Below are 15,210 nucleotides of genomic sequence, written 5' to 3'. Positions count from 1 at the left end.
CATGATTTGTGTGCATGGGGATCTCATCTTAAACAAGCTCAGTGCTTAATGAGTCTTCCAGTTTAGTAGACCTTGTATTGTGAATTTGTACTTCCATGTACTGTTATTCTCATGTCTTACTAAATAAAGTACATCAATCAATCTGAAAACATTTTTATACCAGATAGTGAGACCCCATACAAGATTTGTGTTGTTAAAATGTCAAATTGTTTTCAAGATTGTTTTGAAAATAGCCAACCTACAACAAGCTCCGTGAGCTTGTAGATCGGCTATTTTCAAATAGCCAATTTATGTCTTTAATTTAGGGCGAAGGGCTCTTTTGGGCTTGTTTTTATAGACCTGGTTGCTTGTTTCTCTCTCAGAACCTGGTAACGCTGGCTTGGAGTCACCGATGATTTTCATTGGATACGAACTTCAAGTCCCAGCATTCCTTGCGCGTAAAAACAACATTCAGGTGGCGGGTAGGTGACTAAACTACTACTATAAATATGATAACATAATACTGTAGTACAGACCATGTATTTATGCATGTATTAAACATCTCAAGACACACTTGAAACATACATAATTGTGTGGAAAAAACATGCATAAAGTTACTACGCTTTTGCCCATTTAGCTTGCACGTGTGCTAGCGAGCTAGCTTGACTGTTTGTTTTGATCAGCCAGCAAAGTTTACAAACGTGAAAAGAATATCACTTAGGTTGCACAAATTCTGATGTTAATATTGGTTATGAAGTGTGCTCATCCTAATGCCTCCTCGGAGATGAGAAAAGGCTGGGATTGGGAATGAGTGATTTTTTTCCCAGCATTGTCTGTCTCATTTTTATTCTGGTTCTTTCAAAGGACGAATGAACTCTGCCATCATTGTCATCCGTATGTATGTATGTATGTATGTATGTATGTATGTATGTATGTATGTATGTATGTATGTATGTATGTATGTATGTATGTATGTATGTATGTATGTATGTATGTATGTATGTATGTACACACATACACACACACTTATGTGTACAGGTAATCCCATTGAGACATGTCCTGCGAGGTCCCATTCTCAAGAGTGACCTGGTTTGTTATAACATAATATCAACATTGTTCCTTACAGAACCAAGAACAAGCAACGCTGTATGACGCATAAGAGTTGTGAAGAAGAGAGGGTGTATGACTGTTGGATCCAACATCAACTCACTTGGCCACAGAAGACACAATGCCCTACCACTGTGTGGCTTATGGCTGTGGAAAAACGGTGGAAGATGGTGTTACTCTGTACAAATTCCCCAAAGATCCTGAGGAGTTGCGAAAATGGGAGAAACAGGTGCAGCGGACTCGCAGCCACTGGACCGCCACCCCCAGGTCTCACCTGTGCAGTGATCATTTTGGCAGGGAGTACTTTGATTTGAAGCAGCCCTATAGCATGCTCAAATCAGTGATTGCTTCCGGGAACTTGAAGCTGAAGCCCGGGGCTGTACCAACAGTGTTCATCCGACCCACCTGCTTCACCTGTAATGGAGTGGGCTGCATCGAGTGCCTGCCTCCCATCCAAAGAAAGCTCATAGCATTGGGCAAGACAGAATCCAATCCCCCAGTAAGTCATTGTTTCAGAGATTGTGTGATAAATACTTATTTTGAAATTGGGGCTGCAGTGTTCGATATATTAGTCTGTCCTTTTATTTTAAAGGAGGATGGGGAACCTTTCTGATGCGTAGTATTTTACTGAGCCAGATAGTTGGCTGTGAAGGGGACATACAATAATAAAGAGTCTGGACATGTAATCTGGACAGGATTTTAATTCAGGGCAATAGCCAATAGTGCTTCATTTGTGCTGTTCACCGTTGTGCCAGTTGTGCCTTGTTCCGCATAGGCTTGTAATCCCCTGGCTCTCCTACACTGTCTTCCTCTCAGCTTTCCTACTGTCACCGTTAATAATAATATATATATATTTTTTTAGATCAAACCCTAAAACAACTGCACACTCTCCTTAACAAAATAACACATTGCACTAGCAGGGCTCCAGACTCACTTTATAGTTGGTTGCACTGGTGCGCCTAACTTTGTCATATGTAGGTGCACCAGCATATCATTTAGATGCACCCCCTCACTCTCTCACACACACACACACACACACACACACACACACACACACACAGACCTGGTAAATGTAAGGTGCACTGGTGCAACCAATGACAATTTTTAGTTGCATTCGATTTTTTTGGTGCATGTGCGCTCAAAATCGGCCTGTATAGACTCTAGCATTCCTCACACTCTTGTTTATGTTTACACTTGTATATATGTTTTTCTCTCAACAGACAGATGATGAGTTGGAGGAGACTGAGCTAGGTGGTGAGGAAGTCTACAAGGAAGGAAGGGTTTTTTTTTCTCGAAAAAAGGTCAAGGAAGACAGACCAGGTAAGGAGCAAATGACAACATGTTGTATTATAACAATGATTCCCTGAAGAAGACCATTCCAGGGCGAAACGTTGTCTATCGTTAAATTATTTTACATCGTGGCTATGAGTGTGCAGCCTTTTCTTCACTTTTAGACATCTGCACCAAGGTCAGCAGCACCTCAGCAATACTGGTGTGCGCCCTTCTCCTGTTTGTTTGCCGTATTATAACATTGATAACGTGTGCTTGTCGACGGGTAATCGGGTATGATGTAAGAGCAAAATGGCTGCTGTGTGAATATGGTAAATTCTTGGTTCTACCATTCTTTTTGTTCTCCAGCTGTGTGCGAGATGTGTGGTACCAGTGGGACCACTGGTACATTCTTCTCCAAGACCAAACGCTTCTGCAATGTCTCCTGCTCGCGCTCCTATTCCTCCAATTCTAAGAAGTCCTCCGTACTAGCACGTCTACAGGTAAGAGAAATGGAGATATGATTCAGGTAATCACAAGTAATGGAGGGGGAGAGAAATGGATGATTTATAAATCAATGAATTTAATGATAACGTTGACACTCTTGACTTTCTATCTCCAAGATGTTCTCAACTGGGATAATGAACCAATAATATATTCAATTACTAAATATTTATCTATTAAAGTTCTTTCAATATATTTCAAAAGTTTCAATATAATAATATATTCAATAAGTGGTTCCTTCCCATACTTTTCCCCTCCCTCTCAACTTCCCCTCTGTCTCATTAACTACTTCCCTAATCCCTATTTTATACTAGCTACCTGCAAAGCTTGTAGATTGGCCATTTTCAAAAATCTTAAAAAAACATTTTTTATTACATGCCCAAAATAGCAATGTCAGGAAAACTTCAAATCGATATCACAATTGTTTCAAACTTTTGCCTCAATTATGATTGAATATATGATTATTAAAAATAGTGAAAATAGCAGATGTACAAGCTCATTAATTAGAACTCATTAAGTGCCTTTGTCTCCCAAGGGAAAGCCCCCATCAAAGAAAGCAATAGTGCTGAGCAAGGTGGCCAAGGCTCCTCCTACCTCTGGACCGGGTGGTGAGAACACACACATGCACAAACATTACCAAAAATTTTGACTTAAAGCGTCTCATGGATCGATTGATGTGAATCAATCTCCGTGATGTATCATATTTAGCAAGGTCGCGTACGCTAGTGTCCCAAACTTGCCGATCCCCAGACGGAGCTGCGCTACTGCATCTGTCGGGAGGGCCATTCAGAACGTGTGACTGTTGGCCTACAAGTGGGCGGGCCTTTGCTTTACCCAATCAAATGTAGTGGGTGGGATTTACATCTGTGCACTCGCTTTCTAATGTGTTCCCACTGGAAACAAACCCAAACTCATTCAACAATGGGGTCCTCGGAGCTGACAACACCACGGAAAGTTAGTAACATTTTAACTTGTTCTTCCATTATAGAAACAAGTGGGCTTATAACCAAAACGATCCATGTTCCGTGGGAGAAATGTTGTTGGTGTTCCGTGGGAGAAATGCTGTTAGTGGGAATGAAACCATAGGCACCCCCACCGGAAGAGTAGGGCTGAGGGTGGACCAAACGGGCGAACATCCTGTTATCAACATTCTCTTGGTCGGTCAAATTCAATTTTGACGATGGGTTCCCAGATTGGGCTCAGTGTAGCCTGACAGCGCATCGTGGGTTCGAGTCCTGATCCCGACGGCCTTTGCTGCATGTCACTCCCCATCTCTCTCCATTTCCTGTCAGCCTACTGTGTCTGTCAATAAAGGCATAAAAACCCTAAAATAAATATATATAAAAAAAGATGGGTGTTAGATTCGAACCCCGGGTCCTCACAACTCACAAGGAGTATGTTCAGTGTACTGTACTAACTGACACTGATCCATCCACCAAGCACCCCCGAAACACTTGAGTTTATTCAATACACTAGTATGCATATTTAATCCCATCTTCTCTGACTGACTGTGCTCTGTTCTCTGTAGTATAGCTTCATGAGGTCTTACTATGGTATTGGGTTGCTTAACCTTGAATGAATGAATGAAATCTTTATTTTGAACATTAGACAACCTTATCTGTTGATTGTTGACTGTATGATTCGTTGGTTTAATTCCTGTATAATGACAAGAAACAATTTTTCTATTCTAACCTCAGGCTTTGATTGGGGCTCCTACCTGGACAGGGAAACATCTCTGGCTGCTTCTGTCTCCTGCTTCAGACACGTGAGTTGGGACTAGGAGGAGGTTCTTTATACTCCTTTTTTTTAGCCATTGCTGCGGTGCTTTGCCAAGGCCCGCCCTTGGCCGCCTCTGATTGGCCACTTTCAGACTGTTTTTTCACGAAACGGCCGGGTGAGGCGATGACTTTATAAACTTTATGTAGAGAAATGCGGGGTTTATGAAATCATGCAAGGCAACGTTGGTGCTCAATAATCGCATATTTCTGCGCAAAATATGCGGGCTTGCATGATTTCATAAACCCCGCATTTTTTCGCCACACCCGTTCGTTCATGTTCACACACGGTAAAGACCAGTGCTCGCGTGTGTGTGTGTGTGTGTGTGTGTGTGTGTGTGTGTGTGTGTGTACAGGCTGGAAGCGGTCAATCAGAGGCAGGCGGGGTGTTTCTAAGGGCGGGTCTTGGCCAAGCACCGCCGTAGTTTGTATAAACGCACGTCCTACTCCCACTCAACACTCCCTGCTGACAGGGAGTGTGTTCGTACAGACGCTCGACAAAGCAGGATGCTCAACAATGGATTTGAACCCACAACCCTCTGCGGTGATGGGCAGCTACTTTACCACTTTACCACTACTTTACACAGCCAATATTCCTGACTAAAAGGGTTTTTCTTTGACTCTTCCCCTTCCTGCAGGCTCCCCTGTGTGCCCAGTGGGATGACATCACTGTAGGGATGAAGGTGGAGGTGTTGAACACCAACGCAGTCCTGCCCAGTAAAGTCTACTGGATCGCCACTATCATTCAGTTAGCAGGTCTGTACTGTACACCTGTATGTGTTGGTGCGTGGCAAAGTAGCACTTCTCATGTCTGGAAGTGACTGTTTACATCATGTCGTCGTAAACCTGTGGTAACTACTTTTTTCTGATCCTTTCCATTCCATGGAAATGTAATAATTCTTGGTGTCACCATGGCCTACCTCTCTGTCCTTGTCTCCAGGATACAAAGCTCTGTTAAGGTATGAAGGCTTTGAATACGACAGCAGCCATGATTTCTGGTGCAACCTCGGTTCAGGGGAATTGTACCCAATCGGCTGGTGCGCAATGACCAGCAAGTTGCTGGTTCCACCTCAAGGTGAGTATTCACATCTAGAATGCAGGCCGCTGCGTGGCCCTCCCATCTACATCGCACCACCAATCCGACTGATCTGGCCATATATGGACATATATGCCCATATATGGACATGCTGATATGTTCATATACAGTATGTAGATCTCTGTATCTATCAGTCCTTGTCCCTTTTATGCCCATATATGGAGATCTCTGATGTCTTCAGTATATGCCCATGTATGTGCATGCCCCCTTTTGTGCCCATATATGGAGTTGAGTGATTTGTTTGCGCCTGACGGAAATTCAGAAACCGACATGTGCGTGAAGTGTGTCAGTTTTAACAGAGAATCGGAACCTTTTGAGGGGCAACAACTTTCGACAACTGCTGTACGGAACCCCCCACTGTTCGTAGTGTATGTGTATTTGCCCCTTTAGCCAGCATATTCTAACATGAATACTGGCTATAGATTAATTATTGTGGATATATATAGATATTTTTGTGGTCAGATTGACAGAGGTGAAGCTGAGATGCTACACAGAACTTAAATAGTCATCACACATGCCTTTGTTTAATACATTTACGTAGTGTGAAAACCTTTTAAAGTGAAGACATTAAATGGTTTTAATAGGATAAAAAACATATGTAGGTGGGGAATCACTTTGAAACGAGCAATGAATTCTGAAAAGAAATGAAAATGTCTTTATAGATGTGCAGCAGTTCATCCCTGATTGGAAGGAGTATCTGATGAGGAAACTGGTTGGGGCCAACACTCTACCTGTCGACTTCTACATCAAGGTAGGGCATGAGGTAGATGTAGAATGTATTGCCATCCGTTGGTCAAAGTGAAATTTGTCTCTCAGTGTGAAACTAGTTCATAAACTATCAGTATAGGCTGGTCATTTCTACATGAGTGCAACAATACCCTTATCCCTCCAGTTAGCAGAGAGCATGAAGTGCTCATTCAAGCCAGGCTTGCGGGTGGAAGTGGTCGACAACAAGCACGTGTCTCGGACACGAGTGGCCGTGGTGGACAAGGTGATCGGGGGGCGCCTTCGGCTGCTGTATGAGGACTCAAATCCTGATGGACCAGATAAAGTCATCCCAGATTTCTGGTGCCACATGTGGAGCCCCCTCCTCCACCCGATTACCTGGTCCAATAAAGTGGGACACACCATTAAATCCCCAGGTATGAAGCCATACGCCCTGGGAGGGGAGGGTAGGGTAGGGTTGACAAGACAGACAGTGAGACCAAGAGTGAGCAAATTACTTAAGGCAGCGAGATACTCACTGTCTAGCCTCGATCTCCAGACTTTTATTGTTTAGTTTTGCTAAAAAATAAAAGCCTGGAGGAACGTGTCGGTGTACCCGGTATAGGAAGGGTTTCATTTCCCCAACCAACCAGAGTGCCGTGGGCGTCGCTCGTAATGTTGTGTTAACGGGGCGGGGGTTGACGGACAGATCGGTGAACCAATGGGATCAGGCGCAGTCTCTCTGCGCCTCTATACACCCGCCCCTCTATACACGAAATCAGGAGCGTTGGTGCAGCCTACTCACTGTCTGACTTTTAAAGTCGTCAGGGAGTCATCAGATCGTTATGCATTTCACACTCTTTCTTGAAATCGTCTGTCATAATATCGTTGTGGTTTTCACACTATGATTGATCAGCACAATCGTGGAAAATGTCTTGCTGTGTGTAGTAGCTCTTAAGTAAAAAAAATAAAAGAAGTACAAATGTTTCAATACTAGGGAAAATTAAATGGAGAGAATAAAGACGAAGGGAATTTGAGGCATACTGTTTTCAAGTGACATTGATCAGTACTCAGTACACTTTTCTACAACTAACCATATACAGTATATATATATATTTCTTTTTAAGAATTCTGCCTTTATTGATAGTACATGCAGCAATTCAACCCCTATCCAACCCTGCATCGTCATATCATGGCATTTTATTTTTTATCTTCCAGCTAAGAGAGAAACCAGTGGTCTGTCTCGGAAGGCTCATCCAGACACTTTATTCATGCTGTTTAAAAGGGTAAAGTGAAGATTCTCACTGATGCATGATTAAGTTGTTGCGCATTGCGTCACACAACTAAGTATAAAGCAGGTGTTAGTTTTCATAAAGAAAAGGTCACAGGATGACTCCTTGTAATGTCTCTGATCCACAGCCCAGGATGGTGTACATGGCAGGAGGATTCTTTGAGGAGGGAATGAAACTAGAGGCTATAGACCCCCTCAACCTAGTTAACATCTGTGTGGCTTCTGTACACAAGGTAAAAGAGCCCCCCCCCCCCCATTATTTGCCTTGCATTGGCTTGATTGTGTGAGTTGTGACACTCTTGTCCTCCTTGTCCATCCTCCATCTCTGTCTCTCAGGTGTTGTTGGACGGATATCTGATGGTTAGCATTGATGGTGCTGATCCAGAAAACGGTGGTGACAAATTTTGTTACCACGCCTCCTCTCATGCCATCCTGCCCATTGGCTTCTGCCTGAAGAACAACATCCCCCTCACAGTACCTCCAGGTACATCCTCTTATTCTCTCTCCACTTAAACAAACAAGACAGGGTGTAATAAAGGCGTCTTGGCGTGACTTCCATCTGAATCTCTGACATCATATTGGTCATGTCAGTCTTGCCCAAATACGGAGGGACGGTGGATCTGAGATTATGAATTCACAAACTGTAAAAAGTATTCACCAAATAATATAATTGGGGATTTACTTCCTTGGGCTATTGGCAGCGTGCACAACAAATTTGCTGATCTGTCCAGTTATTTGTGAGATTAGACCTACACACACACACACACACACACACACACACACACACACACACACACCCACACACACCTCCTAAGCACCCTTGAGAATTGGGACATATCATGTCCTACCAAAACATTTTAAATTATTACTAATTAACTCATTAAACTCATTAAAAAAAAAATGTTGGGTGAAAATATATTGAATTACATATGATTTATACAATGTTTTGGTCTGGTTTCCTTTTTTTATTATTAATTTTTTACTTGCAATCTGCTAGAAAACACCCGTGTAAGGATTCACAACAAACAATTTTTATTTTTGTTAAAAGCATTTAACAAAATAGACAGGAAAGCTGCTGAAGCTAATGTAAGGTTTCTATTTTTTTGCGAACGCGGAAGGAGGACCAAGTGGAGCTTACTATGTCACCCTGCTCAGGTTGTGTGTGTGTGTGTGTGTGTGTGTCTGTCTGTAATTCTGTCTGTGTTCATGCTCTCATTGGCTCAGGCCCCCATGTGACTCACATGCGTGCACTGCCTGTAAGCAGCCTCCAGAGTGCGCCAGAGTGCAGGAATTTAGACAATGCACACCAGCCTGCCACACACACACACACACACACACACACACACACACACACACACACACAATATTTTCGCGCTGCGTTCGCTTCCAGCGTTCACGCGTCTTACTTGTGATAAATGGATTAAATAGTGTAGATGTGTCTCAACCGTATGTCAACTCCGCAAGTCCTTCTAAATCAAAACTAAATAAAAAATATGGTTTAAAATGTGTAGATTTATTAGCATTAAGAGAACTCTGAGCAACGTTGAAAAAAAATAATTGTCTACTCTCACTATGACTGTGCTGTTGAAAAAATATAAAATTTTGTCAACTCAAATATGCCATCTTATGGAGTTGACATCAATTGTCTTTAAACAATTATGTCCCAATTTTCAGGAATGGGTATGTCTCGCCTTCTACATGTAGGAGCCACGCTGTAAAAATAATCGTTAGTAGATTTTTGTGGTGGTCTTCTGATGGTCCTAGCTCAATCCAAGACCTGTAGTGCATGGCATCCGTCCTCAATGTCATCTACATCAAGCAGAAGTTACTTCTGTGAATATACCGAAAAATTCAAGGGGGTTTCGACAATTTGGTGTTTCTCCTTCTGCCACCAGATTATGACTCTCAGACATTCACCTGGGAAAAATACTTGAAGGAAACCAGAGAAAAAGCTGCACCACCACGGCTCTTCAACACTGTAAGTTGAGATTGTCCTAACCAGTAATTGTCCTAAAAAACATCCTAATTATTATTATTAATTATTATTATCTGATTGTATCTTCAGGACTACCCAGGACATGGCTTCTCCCCCAACATGAAACTGGAGGCGTCTGACCTCATGGAGCCGCGGTTGGTGTGTGTGGCCACTGTGAGGCGCTGTGTGGGTCGCCTGCTTCTCATTCACTTTGATGGCTGGGAGGAGGAGTTTGACCAGTGGGTGGACCACCAGTCCCCAGACATCTACCCTGTTGGCTGGTGTGATGTCACCGGCTACCAGCTCCAACCGCCTATCGGTAAGGGTCTTTACTCTTTACCAATATAGAGGTTCTTCTGATGTACAGAACTTACTAACACTATAACAAGGGTCTGATGTACCCTGTATTAACAAAGCACACAGTTACCTCTGTTAATACAGAGGCCTTTACTCTAAAGCCCACATGCAGTAATGTGTGTTGAAATTCAATTCAAGTGGATCCACAATTACAGAATACATAATGATACATACATTTAGAAAACAAAACAAAAAACGTAATACTGTGTGTACCACATACTATAAGTGCTATAAGTTCTGGGCTGGTGTGGCTGAGATTCCCTGGACGAAATCTGATCGCTGTCTCGAACACCAATACGCAAGATCTGATAGTTTGGCCCGGACGGTTAGCGTAACCATCTGGGCACCTAGCATGGTAATCCTGCCTGACAGCGTGTCACGGGTTCGACTCCCGATCACAACGACCTTTGCTGTGTGTCACCCCCCCATCTCTCCCCCCATTTCCTGTCAGCCTACTGTAATCTATCAATAAAGGCAAAAAGCCCCCAAAAAGTCTTATATAGAGATTATTATATATAATAAATAATAATCTGATAGAATAAACTATTTTATATTTTTACATTGTTGAGTTTAGCTGACACTGAGTGAGTTCAAATAAGTGAGCAGGGCTAATGGTTGGCGTGGGTGTTGAACCTAGAAACTCACCCATTTCTCAATCATTAGAAATCACCCAGCCCTCTATGAATGACATTATGGTGTTATCATAAAACACAGCTCATACTACCACAGAACCACCGGAGGCCTTCATTGTGGTAGTTAAACCACATTGAGGCAACCAATAGGGAAGATAACATTGAGTTTCAACTTTCCAGAGATGGAGAACTACAATATCCCGACCCTCTGCCCTATGGTGTTGTCAACATAATCTTTTTTCTATTTAAAACTGACAGATTCTTTGTTCCCTCTCCAAGACGCAGCAGAGAACCAGACAGTGCGCCCCAAGAAACCAAAGGCTTACGTGTATAAGGGAAAGGGAAAGAGTAAGTTCTTCCGCCTCAAAAACACTTTGGTCCTCTGTGACTTGCTGTAGTGTACTGCACTGTTGTAGTGTGCACAGATATTAGACAACAGTAGAGATCATAATTATAAGAGAGCTGAGCCAGAAGGCAAAGCTCTCGATCTATTGGTCAATCTTCGTTCCTACTTATTTTCTATGTGGGTCATAACCAAAAGAACAAGATTGCGGATACAAGCGGCTGAAATGGGTTTTCTCAAGAGGTTGGCTGGCATCTCCCTTGAGGGTGAGCAGGGAACAAACGTAACGTTTTGGCTTACCCGTCAAAGTGGCTAGTAGGTTTAAAAGTCTACCAGCCAGGCAGATTCATTCCTGGTCATTGTTTTCAATAACTATTATAAATAACTTAAATATTATAATATATATATTGGCATAATGTTAGTGGACTGAAGGCAGACTCTATAAAAGTGGCGCTTTAGACAGAATCACAGAACGGAAGCTATTTATTTTTTCAATAAAAAAATTGGCTCCTAATTTCTTAACACATTGGGTGCCAAAACCGTATATATACGGTTTTGCGCATACTAACGTTGAGTGCCAAAACCGTATATATACGTTTTTTGGAAGAAAAAAAAAAAAATTTATTATTATTTTTTTTTTTTTTTTTTTTCTTTTCTTCACAGCAACAGGAAATATCACTCCTACAAGATTTAGACTCCAATCCACCTCCTGGTTAACTTATGACTTCAAAAACCTGTATCTCGGCTCCTGTGCACTTTTTTTTTTTACAATGTTAATTTAACTATTTTCAACTGGCTGCAACTATGGAATGGATTTCCAAATGTTTTAAATTTTTTCCCCCCGATTGTACGAGACCTGTATGTGTGTAATGAGGGGATCACCGTGAGGACGGTGATCACTGAAAATATTTTGTGACTACTTGAAAAAGGTTCAAAATGTTTAAAAAGTCCTGGCACTCAAAGTATAATATTTTAATAAACCTCTGGCACCCAATGTGTTAACACATCAGAGTGGCTGGTTAAGTTTCTGTAATTTATCAGCCTAAGAGAAAATCTACACGCCGTTGGTTGATGTTAATGTTGTTCCCTGGGATAAGGTGAGACGGAGAGTGAGAAGGAGAGACTCTGAGTAGAGCCGCTGCTCCTTTATGTAGAAAGGAGCCAGTTGAGGTGGTTTGGGCATCTAGTAAGGATGCCTCCCCAGGGAGGTTTTCACACCCAGCTGGAAGGAGGTCATGGAACAGACCGAGGTCCAGGTAGGGCGGTTATATCTCCCTTGAAATGCCTCGGAATCCTGATGATGATGATGTGAAAGAATAGAAAGGCTACTCCTCCCCCTCAATGAATGAATGACTAATGTCTCTCTACTTGTCTTGTTCCGCCACTCAAGAGAGAGGGAGGAAGAGAAACCGCGTTGAACAACAGTCCGACGAGGATCACAGTTCGCGCCAGACTCCAGACCTCCAGCATTCCAGTGTCGTCGGCCCCAATGGTCCCCTGGGGCTCGTTGGCCCATCTGCACCTCCAGAACCCGGCCTGGTTGTACCCAAGACAGAGCCAGAAGAGCAGGAGAGTAAGTAGAATGAAACTGTTAACAACAGTGTTTTTGTGGAGTACAAATTCAGGTGTTCGTCTCAAATGTTATTTTTCTTTGTCCATATCGTCGCTGTCGGAGACGAACCTTGTATGTCCAAAACGGTTACTTTTCAGGAAATGTAAAAAAGAACCTGTGTTCCAATGGATCCAAAATTGTTATTTAGTCGAAAGCTCTTTAGAAACAATCTTTTTATTGGTCAAACATTTATAAAACCCACAGACAGATGTAATCACTTTCAACCTGGTGTCCCTATTAGGGCTGTCAACGAATATTCCATATTCAAATATATATTTCAATATAAAAAATAAAGGAATATTTGACTGTAAAAATTCAGATTTGAATTAAAACAATAAAGAATAACTAAAATCATAGTCATCTGTTTGCAGATTACTTGCTAGCTTCAAGTTATGCCCCTCCCTTGCTCACCGCACAGCAGAGACAAACCCAATAGAAAGCTGCACTGAATGCACACTAGGGAATCACACCTCACTTTAATTGAGGCAAACTGACAATATAGGTCAAGCTAAAACAGGCGATCCTTTTGATAAAGATGCCAGACAAGACAGTTTACACCCAGACTCGACCAAAGAAGCCATGTAAAAAACATATTTGGAGTTGTCCCTCAGGGTAAAACTCACTTCATTTCTCAGTATGCCTCAATGTTATTTAAACAAAAAGTGTAAGCCATTACAAATAGATATATTCGAATATATTCTAATGGGTTGTTTGTTCTATAAAGAATATTCGACTGCCAGACAGCGATATTAAATGCACAGTTTTAGTCATTTACTGAAACCACCTCTCCCATCCCGTCTCTCTAGTCGTTGCTGTGCAGGTGAAGGTGGAGGAGTTGGAGGTGGAGTGCCCCATCTCTGCTTCGTACATTCCCGTCGCTCCACTCCCTCTGGCCACTGTGAAGCAGGAGAGCCAGGCGGAGGCACAGACCAAGACAAGGGAATACGAGGCAATGGAACAGGGAACGGCAGGAAAGGCGGGTGGCCAAATGAAGGAAGAGTGTGACAGGAAGGCTAGGGACTCAGCGGGAGGAAGAGCGTGCTCGACGACTGAGGAGACGGCAAACGAGAGCGATGAAGAGCTGAGCGGAAATGAGGAGAGCATCAACTTAAAGCAGAGACAGAAGTTGGACCAAGAAGGGGAGTCCAGAAGTATCCCGAGCCCCACGGAAAAGATGTTGGACGCAGGGGATGGAGGGGACAGTACGGAGAGGCCGGAAGTGCAAAGAGACGACCGGGAGACCAGAGAAAATGTGGAGCCGACTGCAGAGCAAAGTGTGGCAGAGAGAGAGCAGAGAGTGGAGGATGTTCATATGACAGAGCAGGGACGGGAGGAGAGCGAGGTCCAAAGGGGAATATTGGATGGCAGAGAGGGATACGCGACAGATGAGAGCAGGACGGACAAGTTGACAGAGCAGTACAAGAAGTTGGACGAAGAAGTGGAGACCAGGAGCATCCAGAGCCCTGTGGAAAAGACATTGGACGCAGGGGAGGGAGGGGACGGTACTGAGCGGGTGGAAGGGCAAAGTAACGACCAGGAGACCTCAGCAGATGTGGAGCAGACTGCACAGCAAAGTGTGGCGGACAGAGAGCAGAGAGTAAAGGATGTTCATGTGACGGAACAGGGTAGGGAAGAGAGCAAGGGAAGAGAGGCCCACCACAGTGAATCATTAGAAGGCAGACATGGTCATGCGACAGACAAGAGCGGGACAGACTTGTTAGAGCAGAACCAGGGGGATGTAAACGACGCAAAGAACCAGGCAGAGCAGGAAGCGGAACCAATGGAACACTGACATTTCAGCAGCTTGGACACTTCTTGTCCCTGAACAATTGTAACAATGGACAGTGTGTTACAAAAAACACTGATATATCAGGCTGATATTAGCATTTTGTATCATATTGGGATTGGCGGCTAATGATGGCAATATGACATTTTTCCCTGTGTATGGACCAGTACTCTACTTTTTCCCTACTTTTTCAAAAGTGGGACACAGCATTTTGGATCAAATAACTGCTGTAATTGCCTTCAGCTATTCTCTTGGTTGTATCTGTTTTTACCTCTGGAGACTGCCGTTCAGGACAGGCATCAGATGCGCCTCCTCAGGAGACTTGGCTCAGATCTGATTGATTTGGCGTTAGAAACCCGTTGTGACCGCATGCCCTTGCTGATGTCGACCCCAGGCAGGGTTCGAACCCACAACCATCCGCACGAAAGGCGTGTGCTCTAACTGCTACACTATTATCTTTTCCATTATCATGGGATTCTGAATTTTAAAAAGACAGAATAATGCATGTGGCATAAACACATTAACATCTGAACACAAGGTTTAAAAGGGTATAGATCTTAAATGTAAGGACACTACTGACATTCTTCTGTTGTATTATGTTTATTCCTTCTTGTTCTTTTACATCACGGTATGATTGGTAGATTAATAACCGTTGATTAAAATACTGTACCAAAGCTGTTGATTTGAAAGATGCTTGAAATGACATTCACAAAACCAGTAAATGTTATACTTTCTGTAGAAGTAGAGGCTATCCATAGAGACAGTCATGGTGGTAGTGG

General features: G+C 43.0%; 1 protein-coding gene across 1 annotated transcript; it reads left to right on the top strand.

Annotated features, from left to right (window-relative positions):
• The first annotated feature begins 418 nt into the window (after positions 1-418).
• l3mbtl2 (L3MBTL histone methyl-lysine binding protein 2) lies at positions 419-15,105 on the top strand. Its single transcript, XM_080454659.1, has 18 exons — positions 419-461; positions 1,106-1,585; positions 2,307-2,406; positions 2,725-2,858; positions 3,395-3,467; positions 4,557-4,624; positions 5,273-5,390; positions 5,575-5,709; positions 6,393-6,481; positions 6,623-6,872; positions 7,654-7,721; positions 7,855-7,959; positions 8,063-8,210; positions 9,622-9,704; positions 9,792-10,020; positions 10,970-11,038; positions 12,424-12,606; positions 13,452-15,105. The coding sequence occupies exons 2-18, from the start codon at positions 1,208-1,210 to the stop codon at positions 14,435-14,437; spliced, it is 3,216 nt and encodes a 1,071-aa protein (XP_080310785.1). The 5' UTR covers positions 419-461; positions 1,106-1,207; the 3' UTR covers positions 14,438-15,105.
• The last annotated feature ends 105 nt before the right edge of the window (positions 15,106-15,210 follow it).

Source organism: Gymnoscopelus braueri, assembly GCF_963280865.1.
Source record: "Gymnoscopelus braueri genome assembly, chromosome: 17".
Classification (NCBI taxonomy): Eukaryota; Metazoa; Chordata; class Actinopteri; order Myctophiformes; family Myctophidae; genus Gymnoscopelus; species Gymnoscopelus braueri.
The sequence above is the reverse complement of the archived record's forward strand: the minus strand, read 5'-3'. Positions and strand labels throughout refer to the sequence as shown.